We start from the raw sequence: 27269 nt of genomic DNA on the forward strand, positions 1-27269 counted from the left end.
AACTCTAAATAAATTAGAATGTTAGAAACATTTTGTGTTTCAGGTTTCATCTCTCCATGAACACACCAACGAAAACAGTTTATTCTACATATCTCATTATATCATGTACGATTATGATTATGTTCCTTTGCCAAAAGAATTCTCTCAGTCTAGAATGTCATTGTACACCAATTGAAATTCATTTGCTTTAAAGGGTAACTCAAACATTGAATGTAAATGGCCTAAACTCATCAATCAAAAGACAGACTGGCAGATCGGATTAAAAAACAAGACCCAACAATATGCTGTCTCCAAGAGACTCACCTTATCAACAGACTGAAGGTGAAAGGATGGGGAAAAACATGACATTCATATGGACAGCATAAACAAGCAGGGTTTCTATCAGATAAAGACATCAGATAAAGTGGACTCAAGCCAAAGTTAATCAGAAGGGACAAAGAAGGACATTTCATACTGCTTAAGGGAATTATACATCAACAAGACATAACAATCCTAAACACTTATGCCCCAAAAGAGGAAGCACCTAAATAATATCAAACAAACCCTTCTCAATTTCAAGAATCAAATAGATTACAACACAATAATACTGGGTAAAATAAACACACCTCTCTCACCCCTGGATAGATCTGCCAAATAAAAACTAATTGAAAAAGTTAAAGAACTCAACAATAAATTAATAACTTAGACTTAACAGACATATATAGAATATTTCATCCATCAATCACTGAATACACTTTCTCCTCAGCAGCACATGGATCCTTCTCTAAAATAAACCATATCTTAGGGCACAAAGCAACTCTCAGCAAATACAGGAAGAGTGAGAGGGAGAAAAAGAGAAATACCTTATATTCTTTAAGCTCATAATGGAATGAAATTAGAAATCAATGATAAAATAAAAAATAGAAGCTACTTTAACACCTGGAGACTAAACAATATACTATTAAATTATCAATAGATAGCTGAAGAAATCAGGATTAAAATAAGAAAATACTTAAATGAGAATAACGACGCAAAATATCAAACTCTTTGGGACACTATGAAGGTAGTTCTAAGAGGAAAGTTCATTGCATTGCACTAATTCATTAAAAGAATAGAAAGTCACCAAATAAATAACATTACATCTCAAAGCCCTAGAAGACAACAAATCAACACCAAAAGCAGAAGACAGAAAATAATTAAAATCAGGGCTGAAATCAATAAAATTGAAACCAAACAACAATTTAAAACCATCAATGGACACACCGAAGTAGGACGCCATCCCTGAGCTTGCCCCCCCAAACCAAGGTCAGACGTGGGAGCTGAGGCTGCCCACCTACAATGAGGACAAAACTGGTGCTGAGTCCCCCAGCCCACCCCCACACTGAGGACAGAGGCCAGTAGCTAAGCCTGACCACCTGTCCCCCTACTGCTAAGGGACACTGCGCCTGCCTCCATGCTGACTTAGCACACCCTTGGTGGGGCTCCCCAGCTTCTTCGGAGGCTGGTGCAGGCATTTTGAATTATTCCTGAGGGCATGGTCCTCAATATCGAAAGGGCGGCTCCCTTACTGAGACACCTACAGGAGACTACAGGCCCTTTGACAGGTACCTCTATTTACTAACATCCTACACCCTTCCCCAACCTCTAGTTCACAACTAGAAATACTGTAAATAATAACTGAACTCATCCTGTTCATTACAATAATGTTAAAGTCTTTATAGGGACTATCTGGTTCAGGGCTGCATTTTCTCTGTATTGGGTGCTACTGCTATTGATCTCCCCTTCAAAAGAGAGGTAGTGGAAAACTGCAAGGTCACAATAAGCCTGCAAGGGGAGAACTTCAGTATCTCTGATCTTCACTGCTAGAGCAGAATATATAGAAACAATATGAAAAAACAGGGGAAGAAAGTGTCCCTAACAAACCAAGATGCTATTGTGATAGAACCCAATGACAGCATGGAAGTAGAAATGACAGAAACAGAGTTTAGAATCTGCATACTTAAAATGATTCATGAAACAAAAGACAAGATAAGAGAGCAAATGCAGGCAATGCATGACCATTCCAGTAAACAGTTAAAAGAGCAAATGCAGGAAGCAAAAGAACACTTTAATAAAGAGATAGAGATTCTGAAAAAAAAAAAAAACAGCAAACAAATACTTGAAATGAAAGAAATGATAAGCCAAATTAAAAACTCAATAGAAAGCATCACCAACGGAATAAATATCATGGAAGACAGAATCTCAGACACTGAAGACAAAATATTTAATCTCGAAAATAAAGTTGAACTAACTGAGAAGATGTTAAGTCATGAACGGAACTCCAAGAATTACAGGATATCATGAAAAGACGGAATTTAAGAATTATTGGGATTGAGGAAGGCACAGAGATACAAACCTAAGGCATAAATAACCTGTTCAACGAAATAATATCCAAAAATTTCCCAAACCTGAAAAATGAAATGTAAAATCAAATACAAAAGACTTACAGACAGATCCATGTGGAGTCATATAGAATAAGAAATATATCCCCATTGGTGCAAAATACAAAACCCTCAAATGATTGCTGGTTCTAGGAGAATAAATGATTGTTGGCTTCGAGTGTGTGACACGCTGACTGGATAGGTACTCAATAAAAGAAGAAGAAGCTTACACAATAAACGAGTCAGCAGCTACTAGCTTGCCTGCTCTTACCTGGCTCCCGGTGTCTGGGTGGTTACTGACACTGCGCCCTTCACCCCCCATTACACTACCCCCGTGGTACACAACAGATGCACACCGAGACACATTATAATGAAAATACCTCACATACAAAATAAGGCTGCGAGATAAAAGCATCAGATTACATATAAGGGGAACCAATATGGATGTCAGCACATTTCTCACATCACACTCTAAAAGCAAGAAGGGCCTGGAACAATATATTTTAAGCTCTGAAAGAACAAGGATGCCAAACAAGAATCCTATACCCAGCAAAACTAATCTTCAGATTTGATGATGAAATAAAATCTTTCCACAATAAACAAAAGTTAAAAAGAATTTACACAAATAGAAAGCCTGCCCTACAGAACATTCTCAGCAAATATTTTGTGAGGAGGAAGTAAAAAGCAATGATACTAGTCAGCATAAGGAGGAACTACCCTAAAGGAAAAGCCAATCAAAGGAGAAACCAAGTCAAGTTAAAAAACAAAAATAAGCCAAAATGACCAGGAATACAAATCATATCACAATAATAACACTGAATGTCAATGACCTAAACTCAATAATCAAAAGACACAGAATGGCAGGTTGGATTAAAAAGAAAGACCAAACAATATGCTGCCTTCAAGAGACTCATCTCATAGAAAAAGACATCCACAGACTAAAGGTGAAAGGATGGGGAAAAACATACCATGCACATGGACCCAGTAAAAAAGTAGGGGTCTCCATCCTCATATCAGATAAAGTGGACTTCAAACCTAAGTTAGCCAGAAGGGATAAAGAAGGAAATTTCATACTGCTTAAAAGAAGCATAAAACAGCAAGATATAACAAGTTTAAATATTTATGCCCCCAACAATTAGACCATCTATGTATATTAAACAAACCATTTTCAATTTTAAGTCAAACAGACAAAAATACAATAATAGTGGGGGACTTTAACACACAGTTCTCACCACTGGGTAGATCCTCCAAACAAAAACTGAACAAAGAAACTATAGAACTAGATAATACAATCAATGATACAGACTTAATGGATATTTACAGAGTATTTCATCCATCATCGAGCAAATATACTTTCTTCTCAGCAGCTACATGGATCCTTCTCCAAAACAGACCATATGCTATGCCACAAAGAAGCTATTAATAAATTAAAAAAAAAAAAAAATAGAGATCCTACCCTGTATCCTATCAGACCATAATGGAATGCAATTAGAAATGAATGATAAAATAACAAACAAAAACTACTCATATACCTGGAGACTAAATAATATGCTACTGAATGATGCAATGATAACAGAAGACATCAGGGAAGAAATAAAAAAATTCTTAGAAGTAAATGAGAACAATGACACAACATATCAAAACCTCTGGGACATTATGAAAGCTGTACTAAGAGGCAAGTTCATTGCACTGAGCTCACACATTAAAAAGATAAAAGTCAACAACTAAATAACCTAAGATTACATCTCAAAGCCCTAGAAAAAGAACGGATCAACACCAAAAATAGCAGAAGACACGAAATAATTAAAATCAGAGCTGAAATCAATGAAATTGAAACAAGAGAAACAATTCAAAAAATTGACAAAACAAAAAGTTGGTTCTTTGAAAAAGTAAACAAAATTGATAAACCCCTAGCCACACTAACAAAGAGAAGGAGAGAGAAAACTCAAATTACTAGAATTCGTGATGAAAAAGGAAAGATCACGACGGACACCACTGAAATACATAACAAAATTAGAAGCTACTTTGAAAATCTATACTCCAACAAAACAGAAAATATCAAAGACACTGACAAATTTTTAGAGACATAAGATCTTCCCAAACTGAATCAGGAAGATGTACATAATCTAAACTAATCAATTTCAAGCACCAAAGCAGAAGTCATCAAAAGCCTACCAACCAAGAAAAGCCCAGGACCAGATGGATTCTCAGCCAAATTCTATAAGACCTTTAAAAGAAGAACTGATACCAATACTCCTCAAAGTATTCCAGGAAATAGAAAAGGAGGGAACCCTTCCAAATTCATTCTATGAGGCTAGTATCACTCTGAGACCAAAACCAGACAGACACATCAAGGAAAGAAAACTGTAGACCAATATCCCTGATGAACATAGATGCAAAAATCCTTAACAAAATTCTGGTGAATTGCATACAAAAATATATTAAAATGATAGTGCACCATGATCAAGTGAGGTTTATCCCAGGGATGCAAGTTTGGTTCAACATCCAGAAATCAATAAATGCAATTCATCACATCAATAGGCTTCAAGTTAAGAATCACATGATTATTTCAATAGATGCTGAGAAAGTGATAAAATACAGCACCCATTCATGTTTAAAACACTTGAAAAAATAGAAATAGCAGGAACGTACCTCAACATTGTAAAGATTATCTATACTAAGCCCAAGGCCAACATCATTCTTAATGGAGAAAAACTGAAAGCATTCCCTGTAAAAACTGGAACAAGACAGGGATGCCCTCTTTCACCACTTCTATTCAACATCGTCCTTGAAACACTTGCCAGAGCAATTAGACAGACCAAAGAAATTAAAGGGGTACAAAGAGGAAAAGGAGAACTCAAGCTGTCACTATTTGCTGATGACATGATCCTATATTTAGAAGATCCAAAAAACTCCACTAGAAAACTTCTAGAAATAATAAATGAATTCAGCAAAGTAGCAGGATATAAAATCAATACACATAAATCTAATGCATTTCTATTCATAAGTGATGAATCCTCTGAAAGAGAAATTAGGAAAACCACTCCATTCACAGTAGCCTCAAAAAAAAAAAAAACTTGGGAGTTAATCTAACAAAAGGGGTGAAAGACCTGTACAATGAAAACTACAGAACATTAAAGAAAGAAATTGAAGAAAACCTTCAAAGATGGAAAGATCTCCCATGTTCTTGGATAGGCAGAATTAACATTGTCAAAATGGCCATTCTACCAAAGGCACTATACAGATTCAATGCAATTCCAATTAAAATCCCAATGACTTTCCTCATAGAAATAGAGAAAGCAATCATGAACTTCATCTGGAAGAACAAGAGACCACAAATAGCCAAAACAAATCCTGAGTAGAAAACAGGAAGTATCACAATACCAGACATTAAGCTATACTATAGAGCAATAGTAACAAAAACAGCATGGTATTGGCACCAAAATAGGCAGACCAATGGTACAGAATAGAAGACACAGAGACAAAATCACATAAATACAGTCACCTCATACTAGACAAAGGAGCCAAAAACATACAATGGAGAAAAGATAGCCTGTTCCATAAATGGTGCTGGCAAAACTGGAAATGCATATGCAGTAAAATGAAATAAAACCTCTATCTCTCACCCTGCACAAAACTCAACTCAAAATGGTCAAGGATATGGGAATTAGACCAGAGACCCTACACCTAATAGAAGACAAAGTAGGCCCGAATCTTCATAATGTTGGTTTAGGATCAGACTTCCTCAACAAGATTCCCAAAGCACAAGAAATCAAAGCAAGAATCAATAAATGGGATGGACTCAAACTAAAAAGCTTTTTCTCAGCAAAGGATACAATCAAGAATGTGAAGAAAGAGCCTACAGAGTGGGAGAAAATTTTTTCCACACTCACTTCAGATACAGCACTTATCTCCAAAATTTATAAAGAACTTACAAAACTTTACACCAAAAATACAAAGAATCCAATCAATAATTGGGCCAAGAAACTGGACAGACACTTTACAGAAGAAGACATATAGGCGATTAATAAATATATGAAAAAGTGTTCAACATCTCTAGTAATTAGAGAAATGCAAATTAAAACAACTCTAAGATTTCACCTTACTCCAATTAGAATGGTTATTATCAAGAACACAAACAATAATAGATGTTGGTATGGATGTGGGGAAAAAGGCACACTCATACATTGCTGGTGGAGTTGCAAATTGGTGCAGCCACTTTGGAAAGCAGTGTGGAGAATTGTCAGAAAACTTGGAATGGAACCACCTTTAGACCCAGTTATCCCACTCCTTGGTTTATACCCAAAGGACTTAAAATCAGCATACTACAGTAACACAGCCACATCAGTGTTTATAGCAGCTCAGTTCACAATAGCTAGATTGTGGAACCAACCTAGATGTCCTTCAACAGATGAATGGATAAAGAAACTCTGGCATATACACACAATGGAATTTTATTCATCCATAAAGAAGAATATTATGGCATTTGCAAATAAATGGGTTGAACTGGAATTGGAGAATTGGAGAATATCATGCTAAGTGAAATAAGCCAATCCCAAAAAAACCAAAGGCTAAATGTTTTCCCTGATAAGTGGAGAATGATATATAATGGGCATGGGGGTGGGGAGGGAGAAAAGAATGGGGAAACTTCAGATTATGTAGAAGGAAATGAGAGGGAGGAGGGTATGAAAAATGGTGGAATGAGACAGACATCATTACCCTATTACATGAGTGATTACACGAATAGTATGAATCTACATCATGCACGACCACAGAAATGAAATGATATATCCCATTTGTGTACAATGAATCAAAATGTAGTCTGTAAAAAAATTAAAAATTTAAAAAATCAATGAAAAAAATGTTGGTTCTTTGAAAAAAATAAGTAAAACTGATAAAACCTTAGCCATGCTAACAAAGAGAAAGAGAGAAAAAATTCAGAATACTAAATTTCATGATGATAAAAGGAAATATCACCACGGATACTACTGAAATACAATAATCAAAAACTATAAAAATTTATACTCCAATACAACAGAAAATCTTTAAGACATCAACAGATTTCTAGAGACATATGATCTACCCAAATTGAATCAGGAGGACACAAAAAATGTAAACAGAACAATTTCAAGGAATGAAATTGAAAAAACCATCAAAAGCCTACCAACAAAGAAAAGCGCAGGACCAGACCTTAAAAGACCACCACCAAACCTCCTCAAATTATTCCATGAAACAGAAAGTAGGAAACCCTTCCAAACTCATTCTTTGAAACTAGCATCAAGCTGATACCAAAACAAAGATATATCAAGGAAAGAAAACTGCAGACCAATATCCCTGATGAAAACAGAAGCAAAACTTCTTAATAAGATCCTGGCAAATCATATACAAAAACATATTAAAAAGACAGTGCACCATGATCAAGTACAGTTCATCCCAGGGATGCAAGGTTGGTTCAACACATGGAACTCAATGAAGGTAATTCCTCATGTCAATAGACTTAAAGACAAATTCACATTATTTTCTCAACTTACACAGAAAAGGCATTTGACAAGATATAGTATCCATTCATGTTCAAAACACTAGAAAACCTGGTGAATAATAGGAACATACCTCAACATTATAAAAGCTTTGTACATTAAACCCAAAGCTAACATAATTCTAAACAGAAAAATTGAAAGCATTCCCTCTAAAAACTGGAACAAGAAAAGGATTCCCTCTTTCACCACTTCTGTTCAACATCATCCTTGAAACTCTAGCCAGAGCAAGTAGGCAAAAAAAGAAAAAACAAATCATTAAAGAATACGAATAGGGAAAGAAAAGTTGAAACTATCCCTACTTGCAAATGACATGGTTCTATATTTAGTAGACCCAAAAAATTCTACCTGAAAACTTCCAGAACTGATAAATCAATCAGAAAAATAGCAGGCTATAAAGTTAATGCCCATAAATCATTTGCTTTCCTATGCATCAATGATGAATCTGCTGAAAGAGAAATTAGGAAAACTATCCCATTCACAATAGCCTCAAAAAAAAAAAAAAAAACCTTGGGAATCAATCTAACAAAAGAGGTGAAAGACCTCTACAATGAAAACTACAGAACATTAAAGAAAGAAATTGAAGATGACCTTAGAAGATGGAAAGATCTCCCATGTTCATGGATAGGCAGAATTAATATTGTCAAAGTGTTCATACTTCTAAAAGCACTATGCTGATTTAATGAAATTCCTATTAAAATGCCAATGATGTTCTTCGTAGAAATAGAAAATACAGTCAACAATCCCATGCAACTTCTTACATTTCATTCTGGCCTACACAAACTAATGGCTTACATGACTATTTCCTAACCACAGACCCTGAGAGACCCTATCATCTGTTAGGGCCCCAAAGAACCATTTATGTAAAAGTTACTCACAATAAATGCTTACTGCAGTGAATCTATCAACACTGTCTCTCTTAAATGGATATTTATTTTTAAGCCCCATAAATTTTACCCTAGGAATATCCTATGAATTAACTTTTTAAATTAGCTAATAATGATCTACACATTAAAAAAGAGAAATCCCATACAGTAATACTGTTAATTTCTATGTTCTCTTCCAATAACTTAACCTCAATTCAAATACAATTGCTATAGTTTGGATGTTTTAAGTCCCCAAAGTCCATGTGCTAAAGTCTTGATCTTCATAATAGCATTACTGGGAAGTGGTGGAACCTCTACAAGGTGAGGTCTAGTGGGAGGTTCTAAGGAAGTTAGAGGTATGCCCCTGAAGAGGAATCTAGGATCCTGGCCCCTTCCTCTTACTCTTTTGCATGCTGGGTTATAAGGTGAATGGTTTGCTCTACCACTGTGCTCCCTGCATTGCCATTGGCACCCGCACCATGGCTTCAAACATGGACCAGAACCTCTAAAACTACAAGTCAAAACAAACCTTTTCTCTTATTAATTTTCTCATGTATTTTGTTAAGGTGAAGAATGCCTGACTGAAACAATAATTGTTCAATTCCAAGGTGGAAAAGGATAGAGTACAAAGAGAGGAGGATTCTTTTTTATCAGTTAGTATCTTCAAACTTCCTCAGGCCTAAGTTCAACACTGCCATGAAAACAGCTTTCTAATTCTAATTCTTCTAATTATAAGAAAAATGCATGTTCATTTTTTTTAAAAAAATATTTATAAGAATGTAAGGAAAAAAATGAAGATGAGAATGATACCACCCAAACAGAACACTATTAACCTTTCAAATGTTATTTCTTTCTAATGGAAAGAGGATTAAAAGTTAGGCTCCTCAGTTATACATTCATTTTTCAGAGCTGTGAAGTCTAGCTGAAGAAGGACCACATGTGAGTCCAATCATAAGCCAAGGATCTCCATGTAACGACTGTGAGCCCACTTCTCACCTGACAAACTGACTTTTCTTTAGAATCATCAGTCTGTAGAAGATGCCTTGATCCTTCAGCCAGTCACATAGCACCAGAGAATTCAAAGAACATTACAATTTTACATGAAAACAATTCTTTCTGCAAGTACATCACAATCATTCATACTATTATTCCCCATTTTGCAAATGATGAAATGAAGATTCACATAAATTAAGCGAATTTGCTAACAGATTAAATAAAAATAAGGATAGGGAGGCTCTGAATACACAATTAAGCTTGACCTAATATATAATTTGTGTATCAACAGATCACACTATCTCTACAAAAATCGGATTTGTGTATAAAATTGAAGGTTTTATAGTCATTGAAAAAACTAAAAAAAGATAGTCAATTCATTTTCAAAGGCAAAATTTATCCTCCTCTCCAACTCTATTCCCATCTCCCACAAAACATATGCTACATGAAAGTTTGTCAAGGTTTTATTTTGACCACTGATTCATCCTAGTGCCTAAAACATAGGTCTTCATTATGTATCCTTTGATTTAATCATTACATAAACCCAGACCAAGGTCTTGGTACAAAGAAATAAACTCAAAATAAAATAAACATAGTCTTGCCTACAGAGCAATTAACTTTAACCACAAAGTACTCAAAAATTATTCCTACTGAAAATTTAACAACTGCCCCTGGAATAACATAGATCAACAGAAAATCATATCTGGAATTTTTTTAATTTTTAAAGAGATGACAACAGAACATAACAAAAATATATGAAACGAAAAGCTGGAGGTACTCGAGAAAAAAATTTTAGCCTTAAATGTATATATGAAAAACCAGGAAGACTGAAAAAAACACAAATGAAAATAAATCCAAGAAAGTAGAAAGAATAAATTAATGATAAAGGTATAAAATAATAAAATAAGAAACCACAGCATAGGATTAATCAACAAAATCAAAAGTTGGTTACTGGTTCTTTGAAAAGACCAACAGAACTGGGGATATAGCTCAGTGGTAGAGCACTTACCCAGCCTGCGCAAAGCCCTGTCCATCCCCAGTACCAAAAAAGAAAGAAAAGAAAGAAAAGAAAGAAAAGAAAGAAAGAAAGAAAGAAAGAAAGAAAAAAGAAATAATTAATAAAAGAGATAAAGCTCTAGGCAACTCTCACCAAATAAATATTTCATGCAAGGGAATCAACATACTATAGACATGAAAGTAATTAAAAGAATCATCATAAAATTGCTATCTATAATTTTACATAAATTTGAAAATCTAAATAAAATGGACAGTTTTTAAATATATAAATTATAGACAAATGGTGAAAAAATATAATAAATCAATGAAAACTGAATAAACTGAAAATGTGATCAAATTCTACCTCTAGGTATGAGGAATGTAGCTCAATGGTATATAGCACTTGCTAGGCGTGTGTAGGGCCCTGAGTTCAATCCCTAATTCCACAAAAATAAATAATAAATTAAAAATAAAATAAATTCTACCTTTTAAACAGTAACAATCAATTTAAATTCACTCAATTCTAATATATTTTGAAAAAACAAATTAATACCTCTTTCCATAAAATGATTTAAAACATAAAGGAAAGGATCCCAAACAAGGCCAACAGTTTACTCAAAGAATAAAAGTAATTTTAAGTAAGGTTTATATCACTTATGCAAGAAAGCTTTAATATCCAAAAATGTAATAACATTATAAATAACATATTGAAGGAGAAAATCATACCATTTATCAACAGATATTGGAGGGGAGAAAAACAATTCATTCCTAACTCTTAAAAAAAAAAAAAAAAGTAAGCTAGGAATAAAGAGAAACTTCATCTATCAGATTTTGAAAATAAATAAATGACAGAAACACAGAGAAGACATAAAACCTGAAACATTTTTATTAAAAGAGAATGATAAGAATGTTCACTATCAACATTGCTATATAAGATTAGGCAGGGGAATCTAGCCAATGCAATCAAGTAATAAAAACCAGTAAATGTTATAAACAATCATAAGAAAAAGGCAAGTCATTTTCAAAAAGGGATTCTCCCTCTCAAACATATCCAAGACAAGTAACTGAAATCTATTAGAATTAATAAAAGTATTAGTAACATGGGTGAGTATAATGATAAAAAATTAAAATACATAAATTTCCTCCAAATCCAGTATGTCACTGGGTTTAAATAATATTAAAAATTATTTTTTGAAACTTGAGAGGCTTTCTTTAAAATTCACACAGAAAATTTTAGAGAATGTTAGTCTAGTTATTTCATCAGATCTATCAAAACTAGAAAGTTGTGGAAAAGGCATAAAAATACAATTCAGTGGTACAGAATAGAGGTTAAGGATCTAATAAGGAAAGTTAGCTTACAATGAATGCAACATTTCAAATCAGGAGAGAAAAATGCACAATAATGCACTAATGAATAAATGGCACTAGGAAAAACTGAAAAAAAAACTCAATTTAGTCCTTTCTCCACACTATACCCTAAAATAAACTCCAGAAAGATTGCAAAGCTAACTGCAGGAAACAAACAACCCCATTAACAACAATAAAAAACAAAAGTATTAGCACTTTTTTTAAAAATGGAGAAATTTTCTTTGAGATACATTACAAAATTAAGAAAAAAGAAAAATGTAAAACTGACCTTATAAAATTTTATTTTTCCTATATCTCAAAGTATATTCACAAAGCTAAAGATAAATGGCAAAATGAAAGAAGAGATTTACAATATATTTGGGGAAAAGTCAAAGACTTAATGTTCACAATAAAAATAACTTTCAGAGCAATAAAAAGAAAACATGGAAAAATGGAGCAGTTAATTCACAGAAGAAAAACACAAACAGATAAAAGAGTACTATTAATCAGGAATATTAAAATAAAAATGTTTCATCTATCAAAACAGAAACATTTTTAAAAACCTCTATCATCAAGCATTGGCAAGAATGGGAATGAAAGGGACTGACACTGTTGTTACCAGTGTAAATTTCTGGAGTTTTTTGGATGGCAGTTTGACAGTATGTAATCAAATTTTAAATAAAAAACTTCTTAATACCTTCCTTGGAGAAACGCCCTGATGTAAATCAAGAATGGGATGTAAGAATGTTCACTGCAACACTACTAATAACAAGAAATAACCTAAATGGTTATATAAGCTATGGCATATTCATGGTATAGAATATCACATACCTATTAAGAATTACATAGTAAATCTTTATGCAATGATGAGCAAAAAAGCTTTCCAAAACATATTAAGGAAAAAAATCAACTTGGCAGAGAGATGTGTATAGTATGAATTCATTTATGTCAATGACAACATGAATTATTTGTATCTGTATATATCATATAAGAACATTAAAAAAGTCTAAGAGGATGCACATTAAACTACTGCTGGTCAGTTCTGGGAAGAAAAGCAGGAGACTTACAAAATGGCAATTATCAAGAACACAAATAATAATAAATATTGGCAAGGGTGTGGGAGAAAAGGTACAGTAATACATCGTTGCTGTGACTGCAAATTAGTGCAACCACTTTGTAAAGCAGTATGGAGATTCCTCAAAATAACTAGGAAAAAACTACCATATGACCCAGCTATCCTATTCCTTGGTATTTATTCAAAAGAACTAAAATCAACATACTATAGTGATACAGACACATCAATGTTTATAGCAGCACAATTCACAATAGCCAAATTAAGCAACTGACCCAGATCACCATCAGTAAATGAATGGATCAAGGGAATATGGTACAGTATATATACACAAGGGAATTCTACTCTGCCATAAAGAAGAATGAAATAATGGCATTTGCCAATAAATAGATGGAAATGGAAGACATCATGCTAAGAGAAATAAGCCAAATTTCAGGAAATCGAGGGCCAGATGTTCTCTCTCATAAGTGGAAACCAGAGCAAAACAAGGGAAATAAGGTGAGGGGGGTATAATATAAATATGTAGGGAAGATCAATGGAATAGAAGGGAGAACAAGAGGGAAGGAGGAAGGATGGGAAAGCAAAGGAAATATGGAATGAATCTGACAAAATCATGTTATATGAATATACAAATGTACCAAAGGTAATTTCACCTTTATGTATAAGTTTTTAATAATAAATAAATAAAGGAATAAAAGGAAAATCAGTAGAGTAGAGGAAGAACAGAGAGAGGAAGGAGGGGAGGAAAGGCATTTAAAATTAAATTCCTTGCATTCATGTTTTTGTCAAAATGAACTCAACTATTATGTACAACTATGATGCTCTAATAAAAAAAGACTTAAATTTTTCTCTGAATATTTCTGTATTATCTGCACATTTTAAGAGAAAACATATTTTTTTATTTTATACTCGTAAACGTGTTACTTTTTAATTTTTAGAGGAGGAAGAAATGTTTAAAAGGTGCATATACGGGAAGGGAAAAAAGCATAATTCTTCCAACTTAAGCTGGATGCAAATATAAAAGAGAAACAGCTCCTTACATCAGGAGCAGGTCTGGTGTTCACAGCTGACTTCTTAGTGCACACATGTTGATTAATTTCATAAAACGCTAACATCGGATAAGGTCACTCTGTGTCTAGGATAAATCAAGACACAAAACCCTCTACATTCATGTCTGAACAAAAACAGAATCACGAACTTTGTTCAAACCTCAAAAATGACCAACGTCCCTCTCTCTTGCCTCATTTGATTGCTACTCCATTACCAATTGAGGCTTTAGCTTCCCTCTTTCAGGATAAGACTTTATACCTAAATCTATCATGCCCCTGCTTCTGGATAGAATCCAAAGAAGTCCCGCTTCCTTAAATCCTCCCCAAAATTGCCTAAACAAGTCCAAATCCTTAAAAAGTCTTTCCAAATGCCACCTCACAGATCCCCATATTTTGGAAGTAAGAAACCTAACTTGTTGAAGCACAAAAAGTGTTTCTAGTGGCCTTTTGCCAGAAGACACTGATATGGGATAAATAAGACTAAAAAAGTCTCCAACCCAAAATGGTAGGAAATATGATTTGTATTCCCAGTCATTTGGGCTTATTTTTGGTTTTTAACTTGACTTGGTTTCTCCTTTGATTGGTTTTTCCTTTAAGGTAGTTCCTCCCTTTGCGGATCTACATTGTTGATTTTCATTTCCTCCTCATGGAATATTTTGCTGAGAATATTCTGTAGCACAGTCTTTCTACTTGTAAATTCTTTTAACTTTTGCTTATCATGGAAGGATTTTATTTTGTCTTCTAATCTGAATGTTAGTTTTGCTGGGTATAGGATTCTTGATTGGCAACCATGTTCTTTCAGAGCTTGAAATATGTTGTTCCAGGCCCTTCTAGCTTTTAGGTTCTGAGCTGAGAAATCTGCTGATATCGTATTGGTTTCCCCCTATATGTCATTCGATGCTTTTCTCTCGCAGCCTTCAAAATCCTATCTTTATTTTATATGTTTGGCATTTTCAATATAATGTGCCTTGGTGTGGATCTGTTGTAATTTTGTGCACCTGGTGTTCTGTAAGCCTCTTGTATTTGATTTTCCATTTCATTCTTCAGGGTTGGGAAATTTTCTGATATTATTTCATTAAATAGGTTGTTCATTCCCTTTGGTTTGTATCTCTGTGCCTTCCTCAATCCCAATAATTCTTAAATTTGGTCTTTTCATGATGTTCCATAGTTCTTGGAGGTTTCGTTCATGATTTCTTACCATCTTCTCTGTTTGGTCAACTCTATTTTCAAGATTAAATATTTTGTCTTCATTATCTGAGGTTCTGTCTTCCAAGTGGTTAAGAATCTAGGTTTGGATCATTTTCTTCCCTTGTTCTTTCATGTTGTTCACGTATCTTCCCCTCTAGCAGTGCAGATCTGGGCTTATAGAGACCATGTAAGTTTCCAAAACCTCTTCTTTAAGGGGGAGATCAATACTAGCAGCACTCAGTACAGACAAAATACAGTCTTAAACCAAATAACCCCTATGGAGATGTTACCAATATTGTCATAATAAATAGAATGAGTTCAATTATTACCTACAGTATAACAAATAGATTTGTAGTTTCTAATGGAGGACAAAGAGGATGGAGACGGTTGAAGGATATAACTGTTAATGCAATAAGAAAAGAGTATATAGAAGTTCTAGATCGTAGAAAGAGTAACACAGACTGACAGAGTGGATTAAAAAGAACCAACAATATGCTACCTTCAAGGGACTCATCTCATAGAAAAGGACATCCACAGACTAAAGGTGAAAGGTCGGGAAAAAACCTACCACGCACACAGACTCAGTAAAAAAAAAGCAGGGGTTTCCATCATTATATCATATAAAGTGGACTTCAAGCCAAACTTAGTCAGAAGGAATAAAGAAGGACATTTCATACTGCTTAAAGGAACCATAAATCAGGAAGACATAATGATGGTAAATATTTATGTCCCAAACAACGCTGCATCCATGTACATCAAAAAAATCCTTTTCAATTCCAAGAATCAAATAGACCACAACACAATAATTCTGGGTAACTTTAACACACTGCTGTCACCACTGGATAGACCCTCCAAACAAAAACTAAACAAAGAAACCATAGAACTCAATAACACAATCAATAACTTAGACTTAACAGACATATTTGGAATATTCCATCCATCAACAAGCGAATACACTTTCTTCTCAGCAGCACATGGAACCTTCTCTAACATAGACCATATATTATGTCACAAAGCAGCCCTTAGTAAACACACACAAAAAAATAGAGATACTACCTTGTGTTCTATCAGATCATAATGGAATGAAATGAGAAATCAATGGCAAAATAAAAAACAGAAATTACTCCAAAACCTGGAGACTAAATAATACGCTATTGAATGAAGCATGGATAACAGATAATATCAGGGAGGAGATAAAAAAATTCTTAGAGGTAAATGAGAATGATGATACAACATATCAACATCTCTGGGACACTATGAAAGCAATACTAAGAGGAAAATTCACTGCATGGAGCACATTCAAAAAAAGATAAAAAGTCAACAACTATAAGACTTAACATTACATCTCAAAGCCCTAGAAAAAGAACAAAACACCAAAAATAGTACAAGATAGAAAATAATTAAGATCAGAGCTGAAATCAATGAAATTGAAACAAAAGAAACAATTCAAAAAATTGACAAAACAAAACATTGGTTCTTTGAAAAAGTAAACAAAATAGAGAAACCATTAGCCACACTAACAAAGAGGAGAGAGAAAACTCAAATTACTAAAATTCATGATGAAAAAGGAAATATCATGACACCACTGAAATACATAACATAATGAGAAGCTACTTTGAAAATCTATACTCCAACAAAATAGAAAATATCGAAGACATTGACAAATTTCTAGAGACATATGATCCTCCCAAACTGAACCAGGAGGGCATACACAATTTAAATAGATCAATTTCAAGCACCAAAATAGAAGAAGTCATCAAAAGCCTACCAAACAAGAAAAGCCCAAGACCAGATGGATTCTCAGCAGAGTTCTACAAGACCTTCGAAGAGGAACTCATTCCAATACTCCTCAAATTATTCCATGAAACAGAAAAGGAGGGAACCCTTTCAAACTCATTCTATGAAGCTAGTATCACCCTAATACCCAAATCAGACAAAGACACATCAAGGAAAGAAAAATTTACACTGATATCTCTGATGAACATAGATGCAAAAATCTGTAACAAAATTCTGGCAAACTTCATACAAAAACATAATAAGAAAATAGTACACCATGATCAAGTGGAGTTCATCCTGGGGATGCAAGGTTGGTTCAACATCTGGAAATCAATAAATGTAATTCATCACATCAACACACTTAAGGTTAAGAATCATGATTATTTCAATTGATGCAGAGAAAGCATTCAACAAAATACAACACCCCTTCATGCTCAAAACGGTAGAAAAAATAGGGACAGTAGGAACACACCTCAACATTGTAAAGGCTATTTATGCTAAGCTCATGGCCAACATCATTCTTAATGGAGAAAAACTGAAAGCATTCCCTGTAAAAACTGGAACAAGACAGGGATGCCCTCTTTCACCACTTCTGTTCAACATCATCCTTGAAATACTAGCCTGAGCAATTAGACAGACCAAAGAAATTAAAGAGATACAAAAAGGAAAAGAAGAACTAAAGCTGTCACTATTTGCTGATGACATGATTCTCTATTTAGAGGATCCAAAAACTCCACCAGAAAACTTCTAGACCTCATAAATGAATTCAGCAAAATAGCAGGATATAAAATCAACATGCATAAATCTAAAGCATTTTTATTCATAAGTGATGAAATATCTGAAAGGGAAATGAGGAAAATAACTCTGTTCACAACAGTCTCAAAAAAAATAATAAAATAAAATACTTTGGAATCAGTCTAACCAAAGAGGTGAAAGATATCTACAATGAAAACTACAGAGCATTAAAGAAATTAAAGAAGACTTTCAATGATGGAAAGATCCCCCATGTTCTTAGATAGGTAGAATTAATATTATCAAAATGGCCATACTTCCAAAGGTGCTATACAGATTTAATGCAATTCCAATTAAAATCTCAATGACATTTCTCATAGAAATAGAGAAAGCAATCATGAAACTCATCTAGAAGAACAAAAGACCCAGAATATCCAAAGCAATCATGGGTAGGAAGAGTGATGCAGGAGGTATCACAATATCAGACCTTAAACTCTACTATAGAGCAATAATAACAAAAATGGCATGGTACTGGCACCAAAATAGACAGGTAGACTAATGGTACAGGATAGAAGACATAGAAACACACCACATAAGTACAGTTATCTCATATTAGACAAAGGTGCCAAAAACTTACAATGGAGAAAAGATAGTCACTTCAACAAATGATGCTGGCAAAACTGGAAATCCATATGTGGTAAAATGAAATTAAAACCCTATCTCTCACCCTGTACAAAACTCAACTCAAAATGGATCAAGTATCTAGGAATTAGACCTGAGACGCTTTACCAAACAAGAAAAAGCAGGCCCGAATCTCCATGATGTTGGTTTAGGACCAGACTTCCTTAACAAGACCCCCCCATAGTATAAGAAATAAAAGCAAGAATCAATAAAAGGGATAGATTCAAACTAAAAGGCTTTTTCTAGGCAAAGGAAACAATCAGTGATGGAAAAGAGAGCCTACAGAGGGGGAGAAAATCTTTTCCATGCACACCTCAGACAGAGCACTAATCTCCAAAGTTTATAAGGAACTTAAAAAACTTTATGCCAAAAACACAAAGAACCCAATCGACAAATGGGCTAAGGAACTGGGCAGACACTTCACAGAAGAAGATATACAGGTAATCAACAAATATATGAAAAAGTGCTCATCATCCCTAGTAATTAAAGAAATGCAAATTAAAACCACCCTAAGATTTCATCTAACTCCAATTAGAATGGCTATTGTCAAGAACACAAGCAATAATAAGCATTGGCCTGGATGTGGGGAAAAAGACACACTTTTACATTGCTGGTAGAGTTGCAAATTGGTGCAGTCACTCTGGAAAGCAGTATGGAGATTCCTCAGAAAACTTGGATAGGACCCACCATTTGACCCAGCGATCCCACTCCTTTGTTTATACCCAAAGGACTTAAAATCAGCATACTACAGTGATGCACCCACATCAATGTTCATAGCTGCTCAATTCACAACAGCTAGACTGTGGAACCAACAGAGACGCCCCTTAATTGATGAATAGATAAAGAAACTGTGGTATATATACATAATGGGATATTACTCAGCCATAAAGAAGAATAAAATGCTTACTTGAATGCTTACTTGAGATAGAAATTTTCTAAATAACATACAACTTCTATTTACTCCTCAGAATAGGAACAATAGTTGCTGTCCCCATTTTACAGATAAGAGCAATAGTGAGGCTAAGAAATGGTGAAATGGGAATGAAATACAAATGACTTCGAATTCCCATTATCTTCCCTCTCCCATGAAACACTACTCTAAGTGGTGTGCCTGATCACTATAGAGGTATTTAGCAATATACCAGGCAATAGAAAAAATATTATCTTCCCTCACCATATACTTGACTTAATAGCAATAACAGTATCTAATGGTTAATATTTCTTAAAGGCATATTCTGTATCAGGCATTATATTAAGCAGTCATTTAATCCTTCCAATAATACTATAAGAACTAGTATTTTTATAAGATATATTACTAAAAAAATGAGAGAAATAAGACTCAACATAAATTCATGAGACTCAAAATGTGAGCTCTGAACCACTGACAGTATCCTAAATGAAAACATTTAACATTTAAAAACAAAACACAAGTTGTAATAAAATGGAAGTATAAACTGGAGTTTCTTTGAGATAAAACTTCAGATTATACCCCCAGAACCTTGAGAAGTTAAAAAGATTAAATGTACTAAATAATGTCAGGACTATTTCCTTAGTGAGAAAAATTGTTTTAAGTACTACACTGTCATAATGCTTAGGAGATGTTTTAGATTAGAAAAACAATTCTTCTCAAAATCAAATGAAAAGACCAGTCCACATGGTTCCTTCACCAAGGATCTAGATTCAGAGCAAAGATACACAGCTTTCTAAGACTAGAGTTTCAATCACCTCCTTTCCAATAGAACACAGAATTCCCTATACTCCTGAACCTCATTATTAATGTCAAACCTTAACAGTTCATAATTCTAGGAATAAGAGTTTGTATTAGAATCAAGGCAAATTGTAAGCTTTTCATATCATACTTTCATATTGCCAGTAACTTTTCTTTGTCTTTAGAAAAACTTAAGAAAAAGTTTTTATATTTAATATCTTATTAGATATCAGCACAAAGTTTTTTGAAGCATTAGCATCTGCTTCATAGTATTACATTTACTGGCAATTTATGCCCCTTGAAAATCAAACCATCTAAGGTTTATTTCCATTGACTATGAAAGCTGTCTTACCTTTTGGTCTGTGGTTACCAAATTCACCAGGAGCCGGGACTTTAACAGGGGTTGCTGAACTGTGAATGGTTAGTACACTGGGAGTGGCAGTAGTAGAGTTGGCCTTTGGTCTTTGTCTTGGTGCAATTGAGGTTTCTGTTGGTCCAATGGTATCTGTTATTCTAAAATAGAAGAACATATTTTATTAAAATATTGGGATTATTTCTTACTATATCTTTCTGCAAGTATCTATCTTGACAGATGCATTTAATTATTACAGATGATCATGTCCTCTTGGCTTCCTCCTAAATCTCACTCCCTAAGACTATGTGTTAGGTGAAGACAGGAAACTAAATAAATAGTACACTACCATCATGGTCTGCTGTTGAAACTGGCAGAAATAGTATACTCCTAACGATTACTGTTAAGGAGATGAAATAAGATTGAAAGGAAACAAACAGAAACCTTCTCATAATGTTTTTGTCAAAATCAAGAGCCAATTCTTTGAAGAGAAACAAGAAATAATCTTCCCTAGGTTGAACTCAAGAATGAGAAAGAAAAGACTATACCCTAGAGCATATAAAACAAAATAAGCCAACACTTTCAAAAGGTAGAGGCCTATGCTCACATTCAGCTTCTTTAATCTTCAAGTCAGCTTTACTTCTAACACAAAATAGAAACTATAAAAAAAAACTTTGCTACTAGGAGTTAGTTTAGGCCCCAGATGTGGGTGGCCAAGAGGTAAACACAATTTTGAAAGTAAGAGACAATAGATATGAGAACTCACAGACATTTGTTTTTTAAAAAAAGAGTCAAGAAAATTCTTTATTTATATGATTATCAACTTTGCTATCTAAAAATTCAGTACAAAAACTCAAAAAACTTTTTAATAAGGACAAATGTTCTCTTTCCAACAGGATTTGCCATAAATCCTCCTTACTAAATTCCTTTACCACATTTTAAGTGATTTAATACTTAAAAATTCTAACTACACATGATTTATTCAGCATATAGTTACCGCATATGGAGAAAGCCCAAACTACAACTGCACAGGCAACAGCTCTTTCCTACTATATCTACATACCACAAGAGGGAGCCCTGTTAATAGCTATCTTTCCAAGAGCAAAGAAAATAAAACTGAATCAAAAATGCAGAAAACTACAGAAATGTATTATATTTGTGCTATCTTCGAAAAATAACACTTAGGTTAATTAGAAGGGATGGGTATGATACATATCATATGAAAACTTAACCAAGGCAATAAAAGAGCATTTTTACATATAATCAATTATATGTCATCTTTATAATCAAATATTTATGACTTCAAATTATGGAATGTAACACTAAAATCAATGGTATATTCCTCAAGCTCAAGTAATTTGGGACAAATACATAATCTTTCTGTCTAATTCTCCATTTTTTCTTAAGTGAGTAGTGTAAACCAAACTTGGGAGTTTGCCATATTCCTGATCTAAACCACTCTTTAGAGAGGCACAGCACACATAAAGCATAGCAGAAGTTCTGAAAATCTTATTAATAGTCTGAAGACTTCCCCCAATCTAATGTCTCATAATTTATTTTACCAATGTACCAATGTCTATTGTACTTTACTGATATTCAGCAAAACCCTTAGAAAGGTATGTTGCATGGTGAAAATACTACAAAATAAAAGACAGTAAAAGTAATCAGAGCCTTCAAACTCATACTGCCAAGAGTTTCATAAGGATTAATTCCACCTTTATTTTGACTAGAGAAGACTTCCAGTAGGAATTAAAATGCCAGAACAAATTAATCAAAGTGAAGTCACAAAAAAAGAAAGTACTACACTGCCCCTGCTGCACTGACTCACTTATACTATTTCAACAGTCACAGTGCTGTTTCCTCTGCTTCCCTTCTTTTCTTTCTTCCTCACTATCACCTGAACAATCTCCCAAATGCGGGCTCTCTTTCCTGCTTCAATGTTTCCGTCTGCTAAGACAGGAAGCATTTCCATCACTGAGGTACACATGTCATATGACTTACATGTTTAACAGTCCCAAGAGCACATGCCAAGTTTGGGGAGGCAGAAGGGAGCTTCTGAGAAGTAAAGCAAAGAGTGTCACAGACTAAAAGCAGGGCAGATACCTACTAACACCCATAAAAGTTTTTTGAACAATGAAACCAGCTATCTAAAGATTACTTTCCCTGAGCTGGGGATGTAGTTCAGCATTAGAGCACTTGCCTATTATGTACAAGACCCTGCAAAAATAAAAATTAAATTAAGAGTCCTCTACCCAAAATGACTTTTATGTGAAAAAAGCTTGGTATACATTAGATTTTAAGTTTTTAATTAAGAGTAAATTTATCTTAATGACCAATAAACACCAATGAACCTTACATCTTAATACATATAACGCACAGATTTACCATGCTATAAATAAACATAGCAATTTTTAACTGATGTACACATAAAAATTGTACATATTTTAATGGATTACCATGCTATGTTTCAATATATGTATATATTGCATAATGTTTAAAACAGGTTAAACAGTGCATTTTGGGGAGGGAGGGGCCTGGGATTGAACTCAGGGGCACTCAACCACTGAGCCACACATCCCCAGCCCTATTTTGTATTTTATTTACAGATAGGGTCTCACTGAGTTTCTTAATGTCTCGCCTTTGCTGAGGCTGGCTTTGAACTCTCGATCCTCCTGCCTCAGTCTCCCAAGCTTCTGGGATTACAAGATGACAAATTTTAAGGGCACAATTTCATTTGCTTATAATTGTATAACTATAACTTGTATGCCATACGGAAAAGATATTGAAATCATCATTCTTCAACTAATTTCTTTCAAAATTTGTATCTACCTCTTACAGATTTAATTATTGATAAACTCTGTTTAAAGTAACAATAAAACCCAACTCCTGGGTCTTAATTCATAATTACCACTTGACTATAAGAGTGGTTGCTAATTAAAGCTACATTATAGATAAGACAGACTGGGGGTCATACTGGATGCCTATGAATTAGTTGGAACTTTATTTCTTCATCTTCCCCCAGAGAACATTTTGAAATTCAAATGAATGAAAATATTTTTTAGGGTGATGTGATACAGTTTTTTAAAGTCTTCATGAATGATACTTTAACATTTCTAAGTAACAAGTCACATAACATATTTTATAACCAAGTCCCAAACAGCAGAGTTGACTGGAGGTTGAAAGGCTAAAATCCAAACTTCTCAGTCATGATATATTAACAAAGTTGCTTATGATTGACATTTACCTACCATTGCAGATTCATTCCCTACCACTTCTGAGTTTGTCCCCTTATGCTCCATCCTTGTAGTTTCATAAGTCATTGTTCTTTCCTGAATTGTCTGTTTTAGTTGCACTTTCACCCCTCCAGGTGACTGACTACTCATCTTTCAAGGAAGAGTTCAGCAAGGTCTACACCCAAGGAAAGCATTACTTTTGTGCTCTTGTTCTCCCTGCTCCCAACTTTTCCCGTTCTCTGTACTCTCAGAATGTTCTGCTATCCATCAGGTTGTAACTGCTTACAATTAGAAACTCCCTGGAAATAAAAACTGCTTATTTTTCTTTACATTTCTAATATTTATATCTTTTATGTAAAAGATATTTAACAAATATATTTTTGTATTTTATGTCATATAATTTGTAAGTGAGAAACAATACAAAAAGCTGTGACCAAGATAACTCCCCAAATGCAATATTTTACCTTTCTGATAACCAAAGACATAGTTCTGCATATTAACTTTTAAGTTAAAAGAAAAAGCAGAGAAAAAAATCATCACCAACAGTTTCAGCTCTTAATCTACACAGTATATTTCAAACTTATGAATGCAGTAAATAATTGAAAAATAACTTTTAAAACTTAATACTTCATCAGTCTTAAGAAGTATAAATTATAACCAACTACTACAAATTCTAAAGTATTCTACAAAGTATATATATATTTTTTTTTAGTTGCCTATTTTTAAGAGTTTTTCTTTAAAAAATAAGCATATTAGCTACAAACTTGAAACATAAAATGTCCTAAATCAGGGTTGCCATGTGATAAAGAGAATGATCCACGCACCCAACCCAGGGAAAAAGACCCACTATAGCATCATCAGTTAAATATTCACATATTTATGGACAGGAGTAGACAGTTCAAGTAAGAGTGATATCAAATCCTGGATCTAACATTTAAAAAGCTTATTTTGTACTTGCTATTTAAACTATAACACAATAAGTAATAAGTAACATACCATTTTTTAATGAGAGGATATTTAATCAATAACATTTGCTATCATTAAAATAAGAACTATAGCTTTCCCGAACCCCACCAAAGTGCCTTTTCAGTTTCATCAGTTTCACCTACCTGGCTTTTGTTTGGCTTTTTCTAGCAGCTGCTTCACTAGCAGTCAATGGTTCAGGAAGAGTTGAAGGAACAGAAGAGTTCTTAAAAGAAAAAAAAATTAATTTTAGTTTTTAATTTTAACAAGTTTCTTTTTTAAGCTATGGACATATTATTGAACTTTAAAATACTGTTTGTGAGGGCTGGGATGTAGCTTAGTGGTAGAGCACTTGCCTAGAAGGTATGAGGCCCTGGGTTCAATCCCTAGTACCTCAAAAACAAAACAAAACAATACAAAACTTTGTATGAGATACTGTTTATTTTCACATCACAAATTATTTACACAATATTTGCCAGATATAATCTACAAATCTCACTACATGTTATACAAATGTCACTTTCATATTCATAGTCTACAGAAATCTTTAAAAAATAAGCAGAAGAACATCATTATTACAATTTATAAATGGAAAATCTTAGGTAAAAATAAAGATTATACTACACTGTAAACTAAAGATTATTTTGCACTTGAGAAAAAAAGAAGTAAATAAGTGTAAAAAAGTGTTGTTTATAAATACTATAGGTGATTTTTATGACACTGAGCATAAGGTATAGAAAATGGGGGCAGAAAGCTTCACTCGTTTGTTTATGCCCAATGTTTGACTCCTAATAGGTGATCAATAAATATTCGATGAATGGGGAGCTAAAAACCCACAGCAAAATTTCAAAATAAAACTACTTTCATTATTGAATGTGAGAAATGCAGGATTTCAGCTTCAACAGAGAAAACAATACATTTGATACAGTAAGGGTTTTAAAAAGCAAAACAGGAAAGGTACCACACATTCCTTCCTTTTTCTTAGTAAGTAGATTAAGTTATACATAAAGAGAAACATGTACAAGCAAATCAGGTCAGAATGATCTTTACAAAGTTGAGAATGGCTTAAAATCAGTAATGACTCTAGCGACCTTTATTAAAATTAGCAGATATTTGTCATACACCATTTATCTGAAGTTAATGTAATGTGCAGACAGTAATCAAATTTGGAAGATATGAGCTATTTCCAAATGAGCTACTTCCATGGACTCAGCACTAGGTTTTACATTAGTTGTGATCCTTATAATTACTATCCTTGCTTTACAGAAGGAAAAAAAAAATGTACATTAGGTAACCTCCCAAAAGAAACAACAGAATTAAACTCAGGACTCTCTGTTTACAATGCCTCTACATTTCACAACCAACTTTCCCAAATTTTCTCCTTTAACAGAGCACTCAGTTCTGTTTATTAAATGGTTAGATTAAACAACTTGATAAAAGAAGTCTGTGTTGTGTCAGACAGATATCATTATGTTCCCCTGAAAATGCAAAATATCCTCTTGAGTTTGCTACAGTTCTCCAGGGCATAGTTCCAGAAATGTGATTTTATACAAAAACTATAATCACAAACAAACTAGCAAACCACTTGTCATAAAACAAGTAACTCTCAAAGTATGTATACACACACACACACACACACATACACACACACGTATCTCCCACACATGATAAAATGGATTTTCAATTCATATCCTACTTGAGAAACTACTTACACTGATGTTGGAGATTGGACAATCCTTTCTGGCAAATTTAAATGCAAAATAGGACACTTGAAATATATCAGGTCTATGCTCTGGATCTGGTTCAAGCATGAACCCTGTAAGAATATATCAAAATGTCAGTAAGTTTTACTGAATACAGATGATACTTAGGGGCATATTACAAATATACAAAATTTTTTTCTGTTCCATTCTAAGATCATGGAAGATTCTAGCAAACTTTGTTACTGTTCATAGAAATACAGATTGCTATTTTACATATGAACTTAAAAACATTATTCCAAACTAAAAGGCAGATCAGTCATAGAACAACTCTTTAACTGAAGTATGAATGACACACATGATTATTCCTTTGAGAAAGTGACACAAAACAAAAATTAACATTGGATAATTATTCAAGGTAAGTTCCAGGGACAAGGGGGGTGGGGGAGCTTTCAAATAATTCCACTTGAAATAATTCTCATTATTATCTAAAAGTCCTCAATTTTGAAATGATCCCGAGCCATTAAGAAAGGTTAAATTGTGTACATTATAATTTAAGAAAGTAGCACAGGATTGACACTACAGTTTTCCAAAAACATGCTTTCTTCACATACTAACAATGTTCAAAATAGTTTTATATTTAAACATGTTATCTATTTCATGTTCAGAAATGTGAACAG

The 27269-nt window shown here is 33.8% G+C and overlaps 1 protein-coding gene across 2 annotated transcripts in view; it reads right to left on the reverse strand.

Annotated features, from left to right (window-relative positions):
- Bmp2k (BMP2 inducible kinase) overlaps positions 1 to 27269 on the reverse strand; it is a 143681-nt gene that overhangs the window by 41861 nt on the left and 74551 nt on the right. For both annotated transcript variants that reach the window (XM_047567040.1, XM_047567039.1), the window contains exons 8-10: positions 26602 to 26705; positions 25036 to 25115; positions 20694 to 20854 (exon numbers count right to left, since the gene is read on the reverse strand). In XM_047567040.1, coding sequence (XP_047422996.1) covers positions 20694 to 20854; positions 25036 to 25115; positions 26602 to 26705 — 345 coding nt within the window. The remainder of the gene's footprint in view (positions 1 to 20693; positions 20855 to 25035; positions 25116 to 26601; positions 26706 to 27269) is intronic.

The sequence above is a fragment of the Sciurus carolinensis genome, chromosome 10, assembly GCF_902686445.1.
Source record: "Sciurus carolinensis chromosome 10, mSciCar1.2, whole genome shotgun sequence".
In the NCBI taxonomy this organism is placed as follows: Eukaryota; Metazoa; Chordata; class Mammalia; order Rodentia; family Sciuridae; genus Sciurus; species Sciurus carolinensis.